Raw genomic sequence first — 25,553 nt, 5'->3', positions numbered from 1 at the left:
TTAGGCATATCTCGCTGGGGCCTCCATTTATGTCAGAATGTTTATACTGCTCTGATAAACAGTGTCTATTTATGCAAATAAGCAAAGATCTATAATTAAGGAGATTCTCAACTTATTTCCATAAATCAACAAAAACTCAAGATCATTTTTTGGCGCTAGCTTGAAGACAAGAGGAATACAACTTTGTGCAAAAATATATATATTAAAAAAAATCAGTGCAGAATAATGTCAAAATATAACTGGTAATAAACACAAAACGTGGAACAAAATTCAATAATATGTATTACACAGGTACTGTGAGAAATACAATCAAAGGATATTATTACAGAATATAAATGTAACCAAAACCTGTAACTTCTGGAATGTGATTAATAGCTCCCAACATATGGAAATAAAATTTGACAGATTTGACACATGACCTTTCTCAGCCAACAGATGTTCACAACTCAATGTTTAAAAATGCATGGACAAAAATTGTTACACCATGCACCCAGACTTGTTAGAAGTCAAGATTGTTTTTGGTAAAATAAACTTCTACTAAGTTAATTTATTTTAAGTATACATCACAACTGCACCATTTACTATAAACTAAAACCAGCCTCAAGGGGATTCATGCATATGTGTCGAATCTCCCAAGATTGGAAAATAGACCGGTCATACTGCAGTTAGAAGGATCTAAATTCAAATCTTGTTGCTATAAAGAAAATCGAATGGTTCAGTCAGATCTATATGGCAAGCAAATTGCCTATGGAAAAATAGAAATTCATCCTTTACCAAAAACTTCAATGTCTGTTGCATAAGATGTCACATTTGAATAGCCTGCCATCAGCTTCAGATGTCTCCCATCAGTGTGTCAGAACCTCCTCAGAGTATTCCTACTTCCTTTCTCCCTCGATCTTTCAAATTCTCTCCCCTCACGTCTTCACTCACATATCATTTTTATCCTATGGGAATGTAGGTGTGGATTTTATTTTCCACCTGATAACACGTCCGATGGGGCATTCTCTTACTAAATACCCCATCTTGCCATCATAAAAAGGGGCTCGGTTTGCCTATATAAAAGTTTGGGAAATTTAGTTTGATTCAACTATTTTCTGAAAGATAACCTTCTGACCTAAGCCTTGAAGAAAAACTTAAATCACTAGGATGTTTACCCCATGCCAACTTCTGTCAAGATTACCGGCTACCTCAAAATATATATTGTCTGAATAGGGTCTGAAACCACAGCAATTACCATTCCTTGAAAGTGAAGTAACTTAAAGTGGAATCCATATACCACTTAGTTCTTTATGCATAAAAAGAAAATGGTATACATATCACCCTATTCTTTATAATTAAGCTTATACCCATTATATAAAAAATAATACACATATAATTAAAGGAGTACCTACCCCCAATATATAATGCCTATTGGTAGATTATTATAAAAGTAAATACATATAAAATGTTAAATGAACTTGTTCAATTAAGTAGGCCCATGTATATGTCATATAATACAACAAAACAATAATATTGCTAATACAATCACTACAAATAATAATAATGTTTCCTCAAGAAAAATTTTAAATGAGCCCTTAAAAAAAATGAAAACACCCTGATCCCTTGTCCATTGTTGAAATCGAGACAAGAATGACATCACTCTCATTATAACCTAGCCTGGCACCATGGCTAGTCCTTTTGTTGGTGTGTTGTCTGGCCCCTTTAATTTATTGGCCTGAGAAGATCTTTGCTAAGCCTCTAAAATTTTCTGTAGGAATCTTCACCCAGGGATAATGAACTTACATACACCTCATGACAAATATGGCTGCAAGAATGCCCATATCGTAATACGTAAAATAATGTATGGGCCTCGTATGATTCCTTTTAGCCCCAATAGCTTTGACAAGGTGTGCCCACCAGAGCTTCCTCTTACATCAGATGTGCCCACCAGAGCTTCCTCTTACATCAGATGTGCCCATCAGAGCTCCCTCTTACATCAGATGTACCCACCAGAGCTCCCCCATGCATCAGATGTGCCCACCAGAGCTCCTCCTTATATCAGGCGTGCCCACCAGAGCTCCTTCTTACATCATGCGTGCCCACCAGAGCTCCCTCTTACATCATATTTGGCTGCCAGAGCTCCCCCTTACATCAGAAATGTGCACCAGAGCTCCTTCTTACATCAGATGTGCCCAACAGAGCGCCTTCTTATATCAGGTGTGCCCACCAGAGTTCCCTCTTACATCAGATGTGCCTACCAGAGCTCCCCCTTACATTAGAAATCCCCACCAGAGCTTCTTCTAACATCAGGTGTGCCCACCAGAGTTCCCCCTTACATCAGGTGTGTCCACCAGAGCTCCCCCTTACATTAGGTGTGTCCACCAGAGCTCCCCCTTACATTAGGTGTGCCCACAAGAGCTCCCTGATACATCAGAAATGCCCACCAGTGCCCCCTCTTATATCAGAAATGTTCACCAGAGCCCCTCCTTACATCAGGTGTGCCCACCAGAGCTCCCTCTTACATCAGATGTGCCCACCAAAGCACCTTCTTACATCAGCTTTGCCCACCAGAGTTCCTTCTTACATCAGGTGTGCCCACCAGAGCACCTTCTTACATAAGGTGTGCCCACTAGAGCTCCTCCTTACAACAGGTGTGCCCACCAGAGCTGCCTCTTACATCAGATGTGCCCAGCAGGGCTTGGTCCTACATCAGATGTGCCCACCAGAGCTCCCCCTTACAACAGGTGTGTCTACCAGATCTCCTTCTTACATCAGCTGTGCCCACCAGAGCTCCTTCTTACATCAGCTGTGCCCACCAGAGCTCCTTACACCAAGTAAACCCCCTAGAGCTCCCTTTTACATCAGATGTGCCCACCAGAGCTCCCCTCCCCCCCATTACATTAGATGTGTCCACCAGAGCTCTGTCATACATCAGGTGTGCCCACCAGAGCTCCTCCTTACATTAGCTGTGCCCACGAGAGCTGCCTCTTACACCAGATGAGCCCAGCAGAGCTGCGTCTTACATCAGGTGTGCTCACCATAACTCCCCCTTACATCAGACGTTCCCACCTAAGCTCCTTCTTACTTCAGTTTTACCCACCAGAGATCCTCCTTACATCAGGTTTGCCCACAAGAGCTCCCCCTTATTTCAGTGTGTTTACCAGAGATCCCTTTTAAACCAGAAATGCTCACCAGAGCTCCCTCTTACATCAGAAATGCCCACCAGAGCTCTTTCTTACATCAGGTGTGCCCACTGGAGCTCCCTCTTACATCAGATGTGCCCACCAGAGATCCATTTCTATCTGGTGTGCCCTTAAGAGTTCCCCCCTTACATTAGACATCACCACCAGAGCTCCTTCTTACATCAGGTGTGCCAACCAGAGCACCTTCTTACATCAGATGTGCCAACCAGAGCTCCCCCTTACATTAGCAATCCCCACTAGAGCTCCTAACATCAGGTGTGCCCACAAGTGCTCCTTCTTACATCAGGTGTGCCCACCAGAGTTCCCTCTTACATCAGATGTGCCTACCAGAGTTCTCACCTACATTAGATATCCCCACCAGAGCTCCTTCTAACATCAGGTGTGCCCATTAGAGCCCCTTCTTACATCAGGTGTGCCCACCAGAGCTCCCCCCTTACATCAGGTGTACCCACCAGAGCTCCCTGTTACATTAGAAATGCCCACCAGAGCTCCTTCTTATATCAGAAATGCCCATCAGAGCTATTTCTTACATCAGGTGTGCCCACCCGAGCTCCCCCTTAAATCAGGTGTGCCCACCGTAGCTCTCCCTTACATCATGCGTGCCTACCAGAGCTCCCTCTTACATCAGAAATGCCCACCAGAGCTCCTTCTTACATCAGGTGTGCCCACCAGAACTCAATCTTACACCAAGAGCTCCCTCTTACATCAGATGTGCCCACCAGAGACCCCCTTATATCAGGTGTGTCCACCAGAGTTCCCTCTTACATCCGGTGTGCCCACCAGAGCACCTGCTTACATCAGCTGTGCCCACCAGAGATCCTCCTTGCATCAGGTGTGCCCACCAGAGCTCCCCTTACATTAGATATCCCAGCCAGAGCTCCTTCTAACATCAGGTGTTCCCACCAGAGCTCCTTTTTACATCAGGTGTGCCCACCAGAGTTCCGTGTTTCATCAGAAATGCCCACCAGAGCTCTTTCTTACATCAGGTGTGCCCACCAGAGCACCTGCTTACATCAGGTGTGCCCACCAGAGATCCTCCTTGCATCAGGTGTGCCCACCAGAGCTCCCCTTACATTAGATATCCCAGCCAGAGCTCCTTCTAACATCAGGTGTTCCCACCAGAGCTCCTTTTTACATCAGGTGTGCCCACCAGAGCTCCCCCTTACATCAAGTGTGCCCACCAGAGCTCCCTGTTTTATCAGAAATGCCCACCAGAGCTCTTTCTTACATCAGGTGTGCCCAAAAGAGCTCCTCCTTATATCAGGTGTGCCCACCAGAGTTCCCTCTTACATCCGGTGTGCCCACCAGAGCACCTTCTTACATCAGGTGTGCCCACCAGAGCTCCCTCTTACATCAGAAATGCCCACCAGAGCTGCCTCTCACATCAGATGTGCCCAGGAGAGCTGTGTCTTACATCAGGTGTGCACACCAGAGCTCCCCCATACATCAGACATTCCCAACTGAGCTCCCTCTTACTTCATATGTACCCACCAGAGATCCTCCTTACATCAGGTGTGCCCATCAGAGCTCCCCCTTACATCAGGTGTGCCCACCAGAGCTCCCCCTTACATTAGAAATCCCCACCAGAGCTCCTTCTAACATCAGGTGTGCCCACCAGAGCTCCCTCTTACATCCGAAATGCCCATCTGAGATCTCTCTTACATCAGGTGTGCCCATCTGAGCTCCCCTTTACATCAGATATTAACACCAGCACTCCCCTTACATCAAATGTGCCCACCAGAGCTCCATCTTACATCAGATGTGCCCACTAGCATGGGTGTCCGCAGGTAGGGGCAAGGGGGGGCAAATGCCCCTTCCTGGAATCTCAACGTCCCCTTTCAAGTGGTTGTTAAGACACTTTATACCATCCTGTCTGGTCTGTTTAATAATCCTGTGTGCCTGTGTTTTTAAAAAATAAGACGTTCTTTACCAGTTTTCAGAGGGCCGAGCGCCACTCACGTGACCCATCGGCTCTCTCCTCTCCCCTTCTGACAGCTGCCTGCAGCGGGCGGGGCTGAGGATTCCTCACTGATGTCAGTCGGGAGGGGGAGAGGAGGAGAGAGGCGGCGGGTCACGTGAGCGGCAATCGGCACTCTGAAAACTTGTAAATAATGCCTTATTTTTATAAAACACAGCCACAGGGGCACACAGGATTATTAAACAGACTGTAGACAGGATATGAACATTTAAATAAAACTACAGCAGCAGGAGGGTGGGTGGTACTGACACGGGAGCAGACAGACAGGGAGAGAGGACAGAGGAGGACAGGAGGGCTGTGAATGATGGAGCTACGTAAACTGACCACAGTGTCAGAGCTCAGCAGCCATGGTATACCGTGGTCAGTTTACAGAGTGGAGGACATAGCCAGGCAGGATCAGCCAGGTATTTTAGGTGATAGAAAGGGGACAAATTACACAGCAAAGCACTGTGCTGTATAACATGTGTTAATGGAACAGAATCAATTTTCTTTTTTTAAGGGTAACAAATGCTTTAAAAATGCTGTTTGCGCTTTAAAAATAAATACTCAAAACAAGTATAATGACTAAGCCCCTCCCCTTCAGGACATTGTTGAAAAGGGGCGTAGCATGGGTGACCTTAAAATGATGCTCCCCCCCTGAAAAAAGTTCTGCGGACGCCCATGCCCACTAGAGCGCCCTTTTACATCAGGTGTGCCCACCAGACCTTCCCCTTATATCAGATGTGCCCACCAGACCTCCCCCTTACATCAGATGTGCCCACCAGAGCTCCCTCTTACATTAGATGAGCCCACCAGAGTTCCCTCTTACACATAGGTGTGCACAGCCTATTGCATTAGGGTGTGCACCTCAAAGCTCAAACACATACATGTATATATATACTGATGGTGTCAGTAGAGCAGTGAATGCTGTCAGTAGGGCAGAGAGTGGTGTGAGGGCAGTGGATGGTGTCAGTAGTTTTTATTTTTTGATTATATTTTACAATTTTGTTATTTTTAGTATTTTTTATAAACATTGTAGGAGCCGTTAGGGGGCTTTGCTGAAATATCAGGGGTTCAAACAGGGTAATTCTGCACCACACAGGGTTATTAGGGTGTGCCTAGGCACATCTGGCACACCCTGTGCGCACGCCTATGCTCTTACATCAGATGTGCCTACCAGAGCCCCCACTTACATCAGAAATACCCACCAGAGCTCTTTCCTACATCAGAAATGCCCACCAGCACTCCCTCTTACATCAGATGTGCCCACCAGAGCTTCCTCTTACATCAGAAATGCTTACCAGAGCTCTCTCTTACATCAGAAATGCCCACTAGGGCTCTTTCTTACATCAGGTGTGCCCACCAGAGCTCCCCCTTACATCAGGTGTGCCCACCAGAGCTCCCTTTTACATCATATGTGCCCACTACAGCTCCCCCTACATCAGGCGTGCCCACCAGAGTTCCCCCGTACATCAGATATGCCCACCAGAGCTCCCATATCAGATGTGCGCATCAAAGCTCTCTTTTACATCAGATGTGCCCACTACAGCTCCCCCTACATCAGGTTTTTGCCCGCCAGAGCTCCCCCTTACATCAGATGTGCCCACCAGAGCTCCCTTTTACATCAGGTGTGTCCACTAGAGCTCCCCCTTACATCAGGTGAGCCAAACATTGTTTTCAAACATGTTGACGGGTCTGTCACTGATTACAACAATGTGCTCACTGTTTAGAAGAATATGGGCGGGGTCAGTCACTGTTTACAAACATGTGCTCTTTGTTTACAAACATGGGCGGGGCCAGTTACTGTTTACAACCATGTGCTCATTGTTTACAAACATGTGCACTTTGTTTACAAACATGTGGGCGGGGCCAGTCAATGTTCAGAAACATGTGCTCTTTGTTTACAAACTTTTGGGTGGGGCCAGTCGCTGTTTACCAACATGTGCTCTTTATTTACAAACATGTGGGCGGGGCCAGTCACTGTTTACAAACATGTGCTCTTTGTTTACAAACATGGGCGGGGCCAGTCACTGTTTACAACCATGTTCTCATTGTATACAAACGTGCTCTTGTTTACAAACATATGGGCGGGGCCTGTCACTGTTCACAAACATGTGCTTTTTGTTTACAAACATGTGGGCGGGGCCAGTCACTGTTTACAAACGTGCTCTTTTTTTACAAACGTGGGCGGGCCAGTCACTGTTTACAAACGTGCTCTTTGTTTACAAACCTATGGGTGGGGCCAGTCACTGTTTAAGGCTAGGTTTCCACTAGTGCGGCTACGAAGTCGTGCTACTTCTAGCACGACTTCGTAGCAAAAGTAAACCGCGGCTTCAGTTAGACTTGTCCCTCATATATAGAGGGAAGTCGCGCTCAAAAGTAGTACACGATTTACTTTTGAGGTCGCGGCAACTGAAGCCGCGGCAGTGGAAACGTGCCCCATTGAAAACAATGGGGTTTGACTTGCTGTGCGACTTGACATGTGTCAAGTCGCACCGCAAGTCGCACTAGTGGAAACCGAGCCTAAACCATGTGCTTACTGTTTACAAACATGTGGGTGGGGCCAGTCACCGTTTACAATTATGAGCTTATTGTTTACAAACATGTGGGTGAGGCCAGTCACTGTTTAGAACCATGTGCCCACTGTTTAGAAACGTGCTCATTGTTTACAAACATGTGGAGTGGAAGTCATTGTTTACCCTGTCCTCCCCCTTCTGCCTCTATTCCTCCACCCCATCCTTCCCTCTTAGTATCTAATAGGAGTTTCTGTCATATTTTAGGCTCTCACTAATAAATGCCTTCCGCCAATAGAATTTTAATGTTTTCTCAGTATAAAAAAAAAGCTGTGGGGGGTTGGCAAACCTGTCAGGAAGGAGCTGAGTTGGAGCTGAATGGCCACACAAGGAAACCCCTCAATCACTGGGCATCTTTACTGTACTATTTAACCAGCAGGCGCCACTTACAGCCCCCAAAAACCAGACCCAATATTTGCCATGGCGTGCTGCGCGTGCCACACTTTAGGGCCCAACTTATAATCTTGCACACAGGCCCCTTGCTTTCATACAACTCCCCTGGATGCATCATAAAGATGGCTGCCGTGCAGTGGCCATTTTTAAACCTGGAAGTGCCCAACAGCTTTTATGGAAAGAAGTCAGGAACTTCCAGCAGGCTATGCTGTAGTTGGTATTTAACCAATTGCCGACTGGGCCATAGCCGAATGACGTCCACAGCGCAGTCACAGATTTTAAAAAAGCTGTCCCTATACAACCTTGCGGGTGGGTGTACACAGATCTGGCTATGTCACATCAGAGCAGGCATGACAGGAGCTCCCTACAAGAAACAGAAACATGGTTTTCCGGGAACAGATCCCTCCCCCCAGCAGCTGCTGTTTAGGCATTCTCATACTGGCACTAGGTGCAGTACAGGGGATTTGGATGCAGTATGGAGGACGTGGGTGCAGTATGGCGGAAGTGGGTGTAGTATAGCAGATGTGGATGCAGTAGTGAGGAGGTGGGTGCAGTAGCGAGGTAGGTGCATTAGGGAGGATGTGGGTGCTGTATGGCGGATGTGGATGCAGTATAGAGGTACTAGCTACAGTATGGAAGTAGGTGCAGTACGGAGGAGGTGGGTGCAGTATAGAGGTACTAGGTGAAGTATGGAGTAGGTGGGCGCTGTACGGAGAAGGTGGGTGCAGTATGGAGGGGATAGATGCAGTACTGAAATATTAAGTGCAGTACGGAGTGGGTGCAGTATAGAGGTACTAGGTGAAGTATGGAGGAGGTGTGTGCAGTACATAGAAGGTGGGTGCAGTATGGAGGGGGTGGATGCAGTACTGAGGTACTAGGTGCAGTAAAACCAATAAGAAGGTGGTAATAGTGCCCATTAACCTATAACAACCAATCAGTAGTGATCTGCTGTAATCTCTAGCCACCAATCAGTGCGCAATATTATTGTGCAGTAACCTCTAGCAACCTATAATTTAGCAGTAATGATCTGCACTAACCTCAAGCAACCAATCAAGGTGCAGTTATGATGTGCTGTAACCTCTAGCAACCAGTGAGTGGTAATGATATGCAGTAATCTTTGACAACTAATTGCAATCGCTGCCTGATCTGCTGCTTAGATTTTTAGTCTAGTTGCAATTTTTTGTATATCTCAAAGAAGGTGGAGAACAAACTTGCACGGGGTGGGGCCCAAGAAAATGTTTGCCCAGGGTCCAATCAATATTCATTTCTGCTTGAGAAAGGAGGGCACCAGTAAGCCAGGGCTGTGCGGCACATGCTCCGAAACGCATCTCAGGACTCTGGCGTCACTGGCGCATGTTTGCAGCTCACTATGTGGTCTGGCCCTCGGTTTCGTCTCCGCTCCCTGGAAGCCGGCTTACACAGTGAAGGAGGAAGCAGGACCAGAACCAGAACAGAACGCCAGATCCACTGCAAGCTCAGAACCAGAATACCCAGGACGCCAGACAGGGACTGATTGCCCGGTCAGTTTCAAGCCCATATACTTTTGGGACATGTGAGTGTCTGACTATATGTTTTTGTCCAATAAATTGTCTACAGTCTGCATTTAGAGGCGCCTTGTGGTTTTTTCTCTCTTTCCAATCAATATTAACGACGTCCCTGTAGCCAGATATCCCCCTTATATTAGATATGCCAACTAGAGCTTCCTAATACATCAGATATGCCCACCAGAGCTCCATCTTAGACCAGGTGGGCCCACCAGAGGTCCCCCTAACAAGAACTCCCTCTTACATCAGATGTGCAAAAATCAAAAATGGCCACCAGAGGTCTTTCTTACATCAGCTGTGCCCACCAGAGCTCCTTCTTACGTCAGGTGTGCCCACCAGAGCTCCTTCTTGCATCAGGTGTGCCCACCAGAGCTCCTTCTTAGATTAAGTGAGACCACCAGAGCTCCCTCTTACATCAGATTTGCCCACCAGTGCTCCCCCTTACATCAGGTGTGCCCACCAGAGCTGCCTCTTACATCAGGTTTGCCCACCAGAGCTCCCCCTTACATCAGAAGTACCCACCAGAGCTCCCGCTTACATCAGATGTGCCCACCAAAGCTCCTCCTTACATCAGAAGTGCCCACCAGAGCTCTTTCTTACATCAGGTGTGCCCACCAGAGCTCCTTCTTACATCAGGTGTGCCCACCAGAGCTCCTTCTTACATCATGTGTGCTCACCAGAGCTCCCCATTACATCAGAAATGCCCACCAGAGTACTTTCTTAAATCAGATGTGTCCACCAGAGCTTCCTCTTACATCAGATGTGCCCACCAGAGTTCTTTCTAACATCAGATGTGCCCACCAGAGCTCCTTCTTATATCAGGTGTGCCCACCTGAGCTCCTTCTTACATCAGGGGTACCCACCACCAGAGCTCCCTCTTACATCACATGTGCCCACCAGTACTCCCCCTTACATCAGGTGTGCCCCCCAGAGCTCCATCTTATTTCAGATGTGCCCACCAGAGCTCCCCCTTACATCAGATGTACCCACCAGAGCTCCTCCTTACATCGGGCGTGCCCGCCAGAGCTCCCTCTTACATCAGATGTGCCTGCTAGAGCTTCCCTTTACATCAGAAATGCCCACCAGAGTTCCTTCCTACATCAGATGTGCCCACCAGAGATCTTTCTTACATCAGGTGTGCTCTTTAGAGCTCCTTCTTAAATCAGGTGTGCCTGCCAGAGCTCCCCCTTACATCAGAAATGCCAAACAGACTATTTTTTTTACATCAGATGTGCCCACCAGAACTCCATCTTACATCACGTGTGCTTACCAGAGCTTTCGCTTACATCAGATGTGCCCATCAGAAATCTTTCTTACATCAGATGTGCCCACCAGAGCACCTTCTTACATCAGGTGTGGCCACGAGAACTCCTTCTTACATCAGGTGTGCCCACCAGAGCTCCCCCTTACATCACATGTGCCCACCAGAGCTCCCCCTTACATCACATGTGCCCACCAGAGCTCCCACTTACATCAAAAATGCCCACCAGAGCTGTGTTTCAACCAGTGCTCCCCTTTATATTGGATGTGCCCACTAGACCACCTTCTTATGTCAAATGTGCCCTTACATCAGAAATGTAAATGTAGCTCCTTCTTACATCAGTTGTGCCCACCTGAGTTCCATATTACATCAGGGGTGCCTAACAGAGCTCCCCCTTACATCAGGTGTACCCACCAGAGCTCCCCCTTACATCAGATGTACCCACCAGAGCTCCTCCTTACATCAGACGTGCCCACCAGAGCTCCCTCTTACATCAGATGTGCCCGCTAGAGCTCCCCTTTACATCAGAAATGTGCACCAGAGCTCCTTCTTACATTAGGGGGGCCCACCAGAGCTCCCTCTTACATCACATATGCTCACCAGTACTCCCCCTTACATCAGGGGTGCCCACCAGAGCTCCCTCTTACATCAGATGTGCCCACCAGAGCTCCCTCTTACATCAGGTGTGTCCACAAGAGCTACCTCTTACATCAGATGTGCCCGCCAGAGCTCCCCCTTACATCAGAAATGCCCACCAGAGCTCTTTCTTACATCAGCTGTGCCCACCAGAGCTCCTTCTTACATCAAGTGAACCCATCAGCGCTCCCTCTTACATCAGATGTGCCAACCAGAGCTCCCCCCTTACATTAGGTGTGCCCACCAGAGTTCCCCCCTTACATTGGATGTAGCAAACAGAGCTCCCCCTTACATTAGATGTGCCAAACAGAGCTCCCTCTTACATCAAATGTGCCCACAAGAGGTCCTCTTTACACCCCTCCCCCCCCCATGCTACTTTCTACATCAGGTGTGCCCACCAGTGCTCCCCCTTACATCAGAGGTACCCTTCAAAGCACCCTCTTTTATCAGATTTATCCACCAGAGCTCCCCCTTACTTCAGGTGTGCCCACCGGCGCGCCTTTTTACATGAAGTGTGTCCACCGGAGCTCTTTCTTACATCAGATGTGCCAAGCAAACCTCTTCCTTACATCAGATGTGCCCACCAGAGCTCCCCCATACATCAAAAATGCCCACCAGAGCTCTTTGTTACATCAGGTGTTTCCACCAGAGTTCCCTCTTATATCGGATGTGCCCACTAGAGCTCCTTGTTACATCCGATGTGCTCACCAGAGCTCCCTCCTTACTTTCGATGTGCCCACCAAAGCTCCTCTCCACCTCATGTGTGCCCACCAGAGGTATTTCTTATATCAGATGTGCCCACCAGAACTCCTTACATCAGGTGTGCCGACCAGAGCTTCCTCTTACATCAGATGTGCCCACCAGTTTTTTCTTACATCAGATGTGCCCACCAGAGCTCCTTCTTACATCAGGTGTGCCCACCAGAGCTCCCTCTTACATCAGATGTGTCCAACAGAGCTCCCCCTTACACGAGATGTTCCGACCAGAGCTCCCCCATACATCAGGTGTGCCCACCAGAGGTCTTTCTTACATCAGGTGTGCCCACCAGTGCTCCCCCGTACATCAGGTGTGCTCGCCCGAGCTCCCTCTTACATCAGATGTGCATACCAGAGCTCTTCTTTACATCAGGTGTGTCCACCAGAGTTCCTTCTTATATCAACTGAACCCACTAGAGCTCCCTCTTACATCAGATGTGCCTACCAGAGCCCCCCCCTTACATTAAATGTGCCCACCAGAGCTCCCCCTTACATTAGATTTTCCCCCCAGAGCTCCCTGTTACATGAAATGTGCCCACCAGAGCTCCCCCTTACAGCATATGTGCCCATCAGAGCTGCTTCTTATATCAGGTGTGCCCACCAGTTCTCCCCCTTACATCAGAGGATCCCACCAGAGCTTCCGCTTACATCAGATGTGCCCACCAGCACGTCCTTTTACATGAGGTGTGTCCACCAAAGCTCCCCCTTACATTAGATGTGCCCATCAGAGCTTCCCCTTACATCAGGTGTGCCCACCAGACAGAGATGTATAGTAACTAAGTAGAACTACTTCACTACTGTACTTAAGTACCGAAAGGCGGTATCTGTACTTTCCTAGAGTAGAATTTTTTTCTCCTACTTCCACTTTTACTTCACTACATTTTTTCGATGATTTCAATACTTCTACTCCATTATTTTTTTTTTGTGCTGCATAGTTACTCGTTACAATTATAAAAATTACCACTGCCAGAACAGTAGATGGAAAGTTTCATGAGGCTCAAAACATGTGTATTATCAGCGCATACGAAAATAAATGCTACTGTATGTATAAATAAAAGCTGCATTTGAAATAATAAAAAACAATATGATGTTCAAACTTTTGACTTCTTTCTTTAATAACTACATAACACAGTACTTGTACTTTTACTTTCAGTACTTTCGTAGCAATTTTTTTTCAAAACTACTGGTACTTTTACTTTCAGTACTTGAGTAGCAAAATTTTTAAAAAACTACTTGCAATACTTAAGTACAAAAAATGTTGAATACTTTAGTACTTCTACTCAAGTCACTTTTTGATCGAGCACTTCCACTTCTACTCAAGTCACTTTTTGATCGAGCACTTGTACTTTTAATCAAGTATGGGTTTTGAGTGCTTTATACAACTCTGCCACCAGAGCACACTTTTACATCAGATGTGCCCTCCAGACTTCCCCCTTACATCAAAAATGCCCACCAGAGCTCTTTCTTGCATCAGGTGTTTCCACCTTCCCCCTCCCCCTTATATTGGATGTGCCCACTAGCACTCGCTTTTGTATAGTAACTGTTTATTTATTTTTATCTTTGTACTGTGATTCAGTGGCATAGCGTGGGTGGTCAGCGCCCGGGGCAAGGTAAGTAATTTGCGCCCCCTACACAAATCTACTAGACCACTACACTGACACCTATACTGACCTAGCTGACCGCTACACAGACCTACCTTATTCCTACACTGACCTACCTGATTACTATACTGACACCTACACAGACCTACCTGACCACTACACAAACCTACCTGACCACTACACAGACACCTACACTGACCTATCTTATTCCTACACTGACCTACCATATTCCTGCACTAACCAACCTGATCACTACACTGACCTACCTAATTTCTATACTGACACCTACACTGACCTACTTCACCACTACACAGACCTACCTAATTACTATACTGACAATTACACAAACCTACCTGATCACTACACAGACCTACCTGACCACTACACTGACCTACCCATTTCCTGCACTAACCTACCTGATCACTATACTGACTCCTACAGAGACCTACCTGACCACTACACTGACCTACCTGTTTCCTGCACTAACCTACCTGATCACTATACTGACTGCTACAGAGACCTACCTGATTCCTACACTAACCTACCTGATTACTATACCGACACCTACCTCACGACTACACAGACCTACCTGATTCCTGCACTCACCGACCTGATCATTACACTGACATTCCTGATTCCTACACTGACCTACCTTACACCTTCACTGACCCCTACACTTACACCCCTACATTGACACCCCCCCCCACACACACTGACCCCTTCATTGACACCTACACAGACCCCCCTAGACTGAACCCCATTCACTGACACCTACACTGACCCCTTCTGCGGGCATGGTACAGGAGAATGCAGGGCTGCGGGTGTGGTACAGGAGAATGTAGGGCTGCGAGCGTGGTACAGGAGAATGCAGGGCTGCGGGCGTGATACAGGAGAATACAGGGCTACAGACGTGGTACAGGAGAATGCAGGGCTGCGAGCGTGGTACAGGAGAGTGCAGGGCTGCGGGCGTGGTACAGGAGAATGCAGGGCTACAGACGTGGTACAGGAGAGTGCAGGGCTGCGGGCGTGGTACAGGAGAGTGCAGGGCTGCGGGCGTGGTACAGGAGAGTGCAGGGCTGCGGGCGTGGTACAGGAGAGTGCAGGGCTGCGGGCGTGGTACAGGAGAGTGCAGGGCTGCGGGCATGGTACAGGAGATGCATGGCTGCGGGCGTGGTACAGGAAATGCATTGCTGCGGGGATGGTACAGGAGAATGCAGGGCTGCGGGCATGGTACAGGAGAATGCAGGGCTGCGGGCGTGGTACAGGAGAGTGCAGGGCTGCGGGCGTGGTACAGGAGATGCAGTGCTGCGTGCATGGTACAGGAGAATGCAGGGCTGCGGGCGTGGTACAGGAGATGCAGTGCTGCGGGGATGGTAAAGGAGAATGCAGGGCTGCGGGCGTGGTACAGGAGAGTGCAGGGCTGCGGGCGTGGTACAGGAGAGTGCAGGGCTGCGGGCGTGGTACAGGAAATGCATTGCTGCGGGGATGGTACAGGAGAATGCAGGGCTGCGGGCATGGTACAGGAGAATGCAGGGCTGCGGGCGTGGTACAGGAGATGCAGTGCTGCGGGCATGGTACAGGAGAATGCAGGGCTGCGGGCGTGGTACAGGAGATGCAGTGCTGCGGGGATGGTAAAGGAGAATGCAGGGCTGCGGGCGTGGTACAGGAGAGTGCAGGGCTGCGGGCGTGGTACAGGAGAGTGCAGGGCTGCGGGCGTGGTACAGGAGAGTGCAGGGCTGCGGGCGTGGTACAGGAGATGCATGGCTGCGGGCGTGGTACAGGAAATGCATTGCTGCGGGGATGGTACAGGAGAATGCAGGGCTGCGGGCATGGTACAGGAGAATGCAGGGCTGCGGGCGTGGTACAGGAGAGTGCAGGGCTGCGGGCGTGGTACAGGAGATGCAGTGCTGCGGGCATGGTACAGGAGAATGCAGGGCTGCGGGCGTGGTACAGGAGAGTGCAGTGCTGCGGGGATGGTAAAGGAGAATGCAGGGCTGCGGGCGTGGTACAGGAGAATGACGGGCTGCGAGCGTACTACAGGAGATGCAGTGCTGCGGGGATGGTACAGGTGTACCATCCCCGCAGCACTGCATCTCTTGTAGTATGTCCGCAGCCTCGCAAAATGGCAGGTAGTGCGGCTGTGGAGGAGTCTCACACTTACCTGTTCCTGAGGCGCCATAGATTTAGAAATGGCACCACTCGGCGGCAACACATCATTGTGCATGCGCCGCCGCTCGGGAAAGCTTGTATAAGTTCGGCTATTCCCCTAACGCGGCCACGTTTAATTGACACTGGCACCGGTGCGGCTGGCCCACCCAGCACCCCTCACGCTACGCCACTGCTGCGATTACCTGCGTTTATATACAGATAGCTGTGGTACATCGCTCCTGGACGCTGTCAACTTCATTTTTCCTAAATGCACAAAATCCTATGTGAAGAAAAAGTTGCTAAACGCAGCGAGTGAATGGGCCTTTTACACTGAGACTCCGGGACACCGCGCATCAATACTCAGAACACATGATTAGCACCCAGCAGGTAAGCAGTAGCAGCCAGCGTGTTTTCTTATCCCCGCCTTCTCTCCGCCTCCTGGGCGGGAACGTGTCCTGTGAAAACATTACACCGGTGGATGTGACGCGTTGTAACTGGTGGGTGGAGCGTAAAGTAAACCAATGTGGTTTCGCTCTGATGGCCGTTCCTCCGCTGATTGGTGGAGACGCGGCCATGCTGGGAAGCGGTGACGTATTACTGACACTGCTAGCGGCAGGCCAAGTGTCCAGGATGTTGAGGTGAGAGTGACTGCTTCACCGGTCCGGGATGTGGCGGGTGTGTGCGCTGTGCGCTCTGCTGGTCTCTCCGGTGGCGGTACGGAGCTCCGTGTGTGACGACGGACAGGTGAGAGGGGTGCGGGCCATGCTGTGCAGCTTTGCTACCTTCCCCCTTCATACTGCTGGGTTATAGACTTATGGCAAAACTTCCTTCATTTTGGATAGAGTAAAGGCGGGTGACCCCCTGTCAGTTTTTTGTCATCTGTGTCAGCTTGGGGAGCTTTCCCTTCCTTTCATGTGGGTGGGTGTCACCCGAACTAGTGTCTCCCACTGGAACATTTCCCTCTACTTCTGGTGACAAAAAAAAAAAAGTCTTGGATTTCCTTTCCCAACAGGGCAAATGGGGTGAATCTCCCTAACAGAGACATGGAATGCAAGAACCTGACAGGGGTTCTAATCCCTCTCCACTCTCTCCAAACCTAAAATAAAAATGTTACCTTTGTTTATAAATTTAACCACTTAAGGACTGGAAGGTTTTACCCCCCCTTAACCACTTAAGCCCCGGAAGATTTTACCCCCTTCCTGACCAGGGCCTATTTTGCGATTCGGCACTGCGTGACTTTAACGGACAATTGCGCAGTCGTGCGACGCTGTACCCAATTTATGTCCTTTTTTTTTCCCCCACAAACAGAGCTTTCTTTTGGTGGTATTTGATCACCTGTGCAATTTTTTGATCATGCGCTATAAACAAAAGAGTGACAATTTTGCAAAAATAACAATATGTTTCACATTTTTTTCATATGAAATTTCCCCCCAAAAAAATGTAAAAATCAAAATTTTTTAACATTTTAGGCCAATTGGTTTTCTGCTACATATGTTTGGTAAAAAAAAGCGTATTTTGGTTGGTTTGCGCAAAAGTTATTGCGTTACTAACTAAGGGAAAGATTTTTGTGTTTTTTTTTTTTTTTTTTCTGGACTGCGACATTGCGGCGGACAGATCGGACCCTTGACTGACATTTTTGACACTTTTGGGGGTACCAGTGACATTACTACAGTAATCAGTGCTATACATATGCACTGTTACTGTAAAAATGACACTGGCAGGCAAGGGGTTAACTTTATTGGAGAGGGAGGGGTTAAGTGTGTCCCTAGGGGCGTGCTTCTTACTGTGATTGGATGTGGCTGTGTGTGTAACTGCAGAGATCAACGGTCCTACATAGCAGGACCGTATGATCTCTGCACTTATACAAGGGAGACTGACAGGCGGCTTTGTTTACATTAGCCGCCTGCCTTTCTCCCACTGTACCGGACGATCGCGAGTGAGCAGCGGACATCGGGTCCGCCGCTCACACTCGCGGGGGGGTCCGTGAATGAGCGGGAGCGCGCCTCCAGCGCCGTGCGCTCGCCCCCTAGAGCCTCACAGGCTAGTGACGTAGTACTACGTCGCTTTGCCTGTGAGGGGCTGACTGCCGACATAAATAGTCGTGCGGCGGTCGGCAAGAGGTTAACGACCAGGCCATTTTTTGCAATACGGCACTGCATTACTCTTACTGACAATTGCGCGGTAGTGCGACGCTGTACCCAAATATAATTGATGTCCATTTTTCGCCCACAAATAGAGCTTTCTTTTGGTGGTATCAAATACCATCACCTCTGCGGGTTTTTTTGCGCTATAAACAAAAAGTTACCATTCTGGGGAAAAAAAAAAAAACTTCTCTTACGTCCTCCGACAGTCACCGCCCACTCATACAGTCTTCACCAAGGTGACTTCCTCTCCTTAGGAGGCATTTACATACACACCCATGGGGGCTGTCTCACTGGTCCAATACCCCCTCTGCAATAGCCATCCCAACTCAGTTTGTCTTCTGCCTAGTTCAGGAGTAGATAGGCTTCCCTGTGCTGGGGCTACAGTCTCAGCCGGCTTCTTTTATTTTTGTGATTTTATTTTCTGAAAATGTCATTTTTTTCTTTGCATTACTAGCTGTTTATTTTGTCAGCGTTAGTTAGTCGGATCTTCGGATGAAGACAGCGTTTGTGGAGCTGGGAATCGGACTGGCCGGCCTGGTTCTCCAGGACAGAGGGTCAGATGAAATTCCAGCCCGCCATCGAGCGTTTAGCAGACTATGTGTTCGCCCTGGCCTCATAAACGGCCCATCCCTGTCCTCAGTAATGCAGCCTGTGAGGTGGCTACCTCACTGGACACATGCACGGTTTGTCCGTGCACTGCTGGTGTCCTGCGTTTTTCTGGCTGACGGCACTCCCCTGCCATCTGAGGGCGGGTGGTTTCCCGTTTGATATGAGGCACCCCACGCCATCGGTTACAGGTAAGTACACTCTGTGTGGGGCCTCTGTCTGGGGTCGGCAGTCCTGTGTGTCCATGGTGTCCCCTATGTCTGTGCGTTTTGGGCTCCCTGATCCCGATCCCTGCGGGGGTTTTTTCTCTCTCAGCCGGCGCTGTGCTGGGTTTTGGGGGATCCCTCTCCTGTGTCACTTTAGGGTGCTTGGAGGTACAGACACGTGCGGCGACCGCTGCGGGGTTAAAAAACGCCGGTCCGCCATTTTAGGTGTGGGCAGCATGCAGAGCTGTGGAGTCGGAGGAAATTTTGGGTTCCTGGAGTCGGCAAACAATGCACCGACTCTGGCTCCTACTAAATTTAGATTGGAATTAAAAAAATAAAAAAAAAAGCAAGTTTAAATGTCCCAATTCACAAAAAGTTATAATTAATGACTTAGTATAAGGAAACTTATAACTGAGAAGGCCAAATGTAAAAAGGAAGAACTACAGAAAGTTCTGAAAGGACGTTTTGTCTTCCTTAAAGTGGAGTTCCACCCATTTTTGGAACTTTAGATCTATGTAATCCCCTTTAACCGGTTGCCGACCGCCGCACAACTATATACTGCGGCGGTCAGCCCCGGCCAGGCAGAGTGACGTATCGGTACGTCACTCGCCTGTCACTGACTTGCGAGCCAATTGCGGGCGGGCGCGCCCGCCCCGGCTCGTTCACGTCAGTGCGTGTGACCGGTGGACCCGATCGTCCGCCGGTCACTCACGATCGCTCCGGTGAAGGGAGAAAGGTGGACGGCTTATGTAAACAAGCCGCCCGTCATTCTCCCTGGTGTAAAAATGAAGATCAGACGGTTCTACTGTGTAGGACCGTTGATCTTTGTTTTTACACCAATAGCCATGTCCCTTTTACAGTTAGAAACACGCCCCTAGGACAAACTTAACCCCTCCCTCTCCAATACAGTTAACCCCTTCCCTGCCAGTGTAATTTTTGCAGTAACAGTGCATATGTATAGCACTGATTACTGCAGTAATGTCACTGGTAACCCCAAAAGTGTCAAAAATGTCATTCAAGGGTCCGATCTGTCCGCCACAATGTCGCAGTACCGCAAAAAAAATTGCAGATCACCGCCATTACGCGTTAAAAAAAAAAAACACCAAAAATTACAAAAATCTTTCCCTTTGTTAGTAAACGCGATAACTTTTGCGCAAACCAATCAAAATACGCTTTTTGCGTTTTTTTCTTTTTTTTTACCAAACACATGTAGCATAAAACAAATTGGCCGAAAATGTTAAAAAATTTTGATTTTTACATTTTTTTTTTTTTTTTTTGGGGAATTTCATATAAAAAAAATGTGGAAAATATTATTTTTGCAAAATTTACGCTTTTTTTTTGTTTATAGCGCATGTTCAAAAAATCGCACAGGTGATCAAATACCACCAAAAGAAAGCTCTGTTTGTGGGAAAAAAAGGACGTCAAATTCGTTTAGGTACAGCGTCGCATGACCGCGCAATTGTCCGTTAACCACTTAAGCCCCGGAAGATTTTACCCCCATTCCGACCAGGGGGTATTTTGCGATTCGGCACTGCGTGACTTTAACGGACAATTGCGCGGTCGTGCGACCCTGTACCTAAACTAATTTGGCGTCCTTTTTTTCCCACAAACAGAGCTTTCTTTTGGTGGTATTTGATCACCTGTGCGATTTTTTTGATCACGCGCTATAAACAAAAAAAGAGCGTCAATTTTGCAAAAATAACAATATTTTTCACATTTTTTTATATGAAATTCCCCCCCAAAAAAAATGTAAAAATCTAAATTTTTTTAACATTTTCGGCCAATTTGTTTTATGCTACCTATGTTTGGTAAAAAAAATCGCAAAAAGCGTATTTTGATTGGTTTGCGCAAAAGTTATCGCGTTTACTAACAAAGGGAAAGATTTTTGTCATTTTTGTTGTTTTTTTTTTTTTAACGCGTAATGGCGGCGATCTGCGATTTTTTTTTTTTTTTTTTTTTTTTTTTTTTTTTTTTTGCGACATTGCGGCGGACAGATCGGACCCTTGACTGACATTTTTGACACTTTTGGGGTTACCAGTGACATTTATACAGTAATCAGTGCTATATATATGCACTGTTACTGTAAAAATACACTGGTAGTGAAGGGGTTAACTTTATTTGGGAGGGAGGGGCTGTGTGTGTCCCTAGGGGCGTGCTTTCTACTGTGATTGGCTGTGGCTTCAGCTGTAAGGACACTGATCAACGGATCTACATAGTAGATCCATGTGATCAGTGTCTTTGCAGCGAGGAGAATGACAGGCAGCTTGTTTACACAAGCTGCCTGAAATTCTCCCTCTCCCCCGCCGATCGCCGAGTGACCGGCGGACATCGGGTCCGCTGGTCACACGCGCGGGGGGGGGGGTCCGTGATCACGCGGGGGCGCGCGCTCTCGCTCCCTAGACCCTCACAAGCAAGCAACGTAGCCCTACGTTAGTTTGCCTGTGAGGGGCTGACCGCCGACGTAGATAGTCGTGCGGCGGTCGGCAAGTGGTTAAAGTCACGCAGTAAAAAATCGCCAAAAAAACCCTGGTCTTTTAGCAGCCAAATCCTCCGGGGCTTAAGTGGTTAAAATGGCTTTTACCAATGGAAACTTTTTTTTTTTTTTTTTTTTGCTAGTAAATACCTTAATTTCTGCTTTATTCCTCCTCTCCTCACTTCCGGGTTCGATCGGCGATGACGTCCGGCGATTCGCAGTGAGCGAGGACTGAAATCATTATATCCTTACTGAGCTCACTGAGAGGGGGCGGGCGGAGGCGGGGCAGAGAACGGCCTGAATACAATGCATACAATACAACTCAATGAGAGGAGGCGGGGCAGAGAACGGCCTGAATACATAGCATACAATACAACTCACAGAGGAGGCGGGGCAGAGAATGGCCTGAATACATTGCATACAATACAACTCAATGAGAGGGGGCGGGGCGGAGGCGGGGCAGGCACGGCTCAGTACAGCTCAGCTCCTGCGAGATTTCTGGAATGGAATACATCCCAGCACACTCTGCGAATCGCCGAATGACGTCATCGCTGATCGGACCCGGAAGTGAGGAGATGAGGAATAAAGCAGAAATTAAGGTATTTACTAGCAAAAAAAAAAAAAATTTCCATTGGTAAAAGCCGTTTTAAAGGGGATTACATACAGTGGGTACGGAAAGTATTCAGACCCCCTTAAATTTTTCACTCTTTGTTATATTGCAGCCATTTGCTAAAATCATTTAGGTTCATTCTTCTTCCTCATGAATGTACACATAGCACCCCATACTGACAGAAAAACACAGAATTGTTGACATTGTTGCAGATTTATTAAAAAAGAAAAACTGAAATATCACATGGTCCTAAGTATTCAGACCCTTTGCTCAGTATTTAGTAGAAGCCGCCTTTTGATCTAATACAGCCAGGAGTCTTTTTGGGAAAGATGCAACAAGTCTTTCACACCTGGATTTGGGGATCCTCTGCCATTCCTCCTTGCAGATCCTCTCCAGTTCTGTCAGGTTGGATGGTAAACGTTGGTGGACAGACATTTTTAGGTCTCTCCAGAGATGCTCAATTGGGTTTAAGTCAGGGCTCTGGCTGGGCCATTCAAGAACAGTCACGGAGTTGTTGTGAAGCCACTCCTTCGTTATTTTAGCTGTGTGCTTAGGGTCATTGTCTTGTTGGAAGGTAAACTTTCGGCCCCGTCTTAGGTCCAGAGCACTCTGGAGAAGGTTTTTGTCCAGGATATCCCTGTACTTGGCCGCATTCATCTTTCCCTCGATTGCAACCAGTCGTCCTGTCCCTGCAGCTGAAAAACACCCCCACAGCATGATGCTGCCACCACCATGCTTCACTGTTGGGACTGTATTGGACAGGTGATGAGCAGTGCCTGGTTTTCTCCACACATACTGCTTAGAATTAAGGCCAAAAAGTTCTATTTTGGTCTCATCAGACCAGAGAATCTTATTTCTCACCATCTTGGAGTCCTTCAGGTGTTTTTTAGCAAACTCCATGCGGGCTTTCATGTGTCTTACACTGAGGAGAGGCTTCCGTCGGGCCACTCTGCCATAAAGCCCCGACTGGTGGAGGGCTGCAGTGATGGTTGACTTTCTACAACTTTCTCCCATCTCCTGACTGCATCTCTGGAGCTCAGCCACAGTGATCTTTGGGTTGTTCTTTACCTCTCTCACCAAAGCTCTTCTCCCCCGATAGCTCAGTTTGGCCAGACGGCCAGCTCTAGGAAGGGTTCTGGTCGTCCCAAACGTCTTCCATTTGAGGATTATGGAGGCCACTGTGCTCTTAGGAACCTTAAGTGCAGCAGAAATCTTTTTGTAACCTTGGCCAGATCTGTGCCTTGCCACAATTCTGTCTCTGAGCTCTTCAGGCAGTTCCTTTTGACCTCATGATTCTCATTTGCTCTGACATGCATTGTGATCTGGAAGGTCTTATATAGACAGGTGTGTGGCTTTCCTAATCAAGTCCAATCAGTATAATCAAACACAGCTGGACTCAAATGAAGGTGTAGAACCATCTCAAGGATGATCGGAAGAAATGGAAAGCACCTGAGTTAAATATATGAGTGTCACAGCAAAGGGTCTGAATACTTAGGACCATGTGATATTTCAGTTTTTCTTTTTTAATAAATCTGCAACAATGTCAACACTTCTGTGTTTTTCTGTCAGTATGGGGTGCTATGTGTACATTCATGAGGAAGAAGAATGAACCTAAATGATTTTAGCAAATGGCTGCAATATAACAAAGAGTGAAAAATTTAAGGGGGTCTGAATACTTTCCGTACCCACTGTAGATCTATGTATTCCAACCTATTAAAAATGGGTGGAACTCCGCTTTAAAATGGATGCATGCACACGTCACCGAGTCAATTATTTTGCTATTAATGTTAGATTTGTGGATGAAAATAACAAAACAATAACACGGACCCTCAGATTAAAGGACACTCAGGCACATCACACCAGTGATTACCTTCAGAAGTTAGTGGAGGGTGTTATAGAAGATTTTGAAATTACAAAGGACAGATTTTATGTGTTGTGACAGATAATGCTTCTAACATGTTGAGCACAATTGAGAAGATGAACGCAGATGAAGAAGGTAACAAACAGATATTAGAGTTAGAGGAAGTTTTTAACAACCCCCTATTTCCCCCTGGACTTAATATCAAAGCCTTCCATTGGTGGCTTAACAAGGGCCTATTTCGCATTGGACACTTCTTTAACTCCATGGGGCCCCTTTCTTTCCCACACTGTGTCAATTTCCTCAAAATGCCCCTCACTGAGAGATATCACCACTCCCAAATATCACATTTCCTCCACTCCATATGGGACGATAAACCTGACCCTCCACAAATCACTCTTTATGAACGCTGGTGCTCGGAAGCCAGGGACCCAAGGGGAGGGATTTCCCTCATCTATTCAATACTATCCAACAGCGGTGTCAAACCTGCATATGCGCTAGCCTGGGAGAGGGACCTGGAAATGGAGTGGGACCTGGACAACTGGGGTTTTCGCCTTTAACGCTCCTTTACAGGTATACTGAATGTTTCTCTCATCAAAGCTAATGTTAAATTGCTCACCAGATGGTACCTGGTCCCTACCCGCATTGCGGCCATGTTTCCAAACGCCTCTCCACAGTGCTTTAGGGGCTGCGGTTCATCTGGTGACCACTTGCATACTTGGTGGGCCTGCCCCAAGATTAGGCTATTCTGGAATAAATTATTCCAGATCATTCGTAAAGTACTTGATCACCCCATCGCTCAGTCCCCACAAATTGCACTTCTCAAAGTCAAGGTTCCTAAACTCTCTAAACCTACTCAGAAACTCCTCCATTTTATGCTTCTGGGAGTCAAACTCACCATAGCCAGAGCATGGAAAACACCCAGGGTGTCCATCAGGGAAACCAAACTTAAGATCTCCTGGATCATGTCACAGGAAAAAATCTCTGGTATGATCAATAATAATGTGGTTAAATTTGAGACCATCTGGGAACCCTGGGCTAAATATGTACAGGTTTCCATTTGATCTGGCCGCCAGACCCTCTTTCTTTTTCCTCTTTTCTCTCCTTACTTCAGCTATCCTCCTTGAGCCTTCCAGTCTATCCTACCTTACGCCGCCCTACCACTCTTGGGGGCTTTCTCTGGAAGGGGAATGTGCTGGACCCATATATCTCGCCACCCATTGGGGGCATATTGTCCCCTCATACTTCCCCCCCCCCCCCCCCCCCTCCTAGAGATACCCTCCGCCTTACCTCGTTGTATATTGCCTGTGGTTTATTCTTGGGCTTTGCATCCCTCTATATGGGGACTCAACCCTCTGCATCCTGTTTCAGCTCCCATAGCGTGTTGGGGGTTAATCTTTGGACTACCCTCTTTGACCTCAACACAGTCGGTTAATGGATATGCCCCCCCTCGCCTTGCGGCGCCATCTTGTGTGTCGCAAACGATCGACGGCCATTTTGCCGAAACCTCCCCATTACTTTGCATAGGCATCCAGGTTTCCTTAGCCTGCAGCCTCAGTTCAGTCTCTGGCGGTGACATCACTTCCTTCCTTCACTCAGGAGCGAC

General features: G+C 47.8%; 1 protein-coding gene across 1 annotated transcript in view; it reads left to right on the top strand.

The window, feature by feature from the left end:
• Nucleotides 1-16,626: 16,626 nt before the first annotated feature.
• The window catches only part of TP53I13 (tumor protein p53 inducible protein 13), an 81,138-nt gene continuing 72,211 nt past the window's right edge, over nt 16,627-25,553 (top strand). The window contains exon 1 of the mRNA XM_082247411.1: nt 16,627-16,794. Coding sequence (XP_082103537.1) covers nt 16,717-16,794 — 78 coding nt within the window. The 5' untranslated portion in view covers nt 16,627-16,716. The remainder of the gene's footprint in view (nt 16,795-25,553) is intronic.

The sequence above is a fragment of the Pelophylax lessonae genome (genome assembly GCF_965119305.1).
Source record: "Pelophylax lessonae genome assembly, chromosome: 2".
In the NCBI taxonomy this organism is placed as follows: domain Eukaryota; kingdom Metazoa; phylum Chordata; class Amphibia; order Anura; family Ranidae; genus Pelophylax; species Pelophylax lessonae.
The sequence above is the reverse complement of the archived record's forward strand: the minus strand, read 5'-3'. Positions and strand labels throughout refer to the sequence as shown.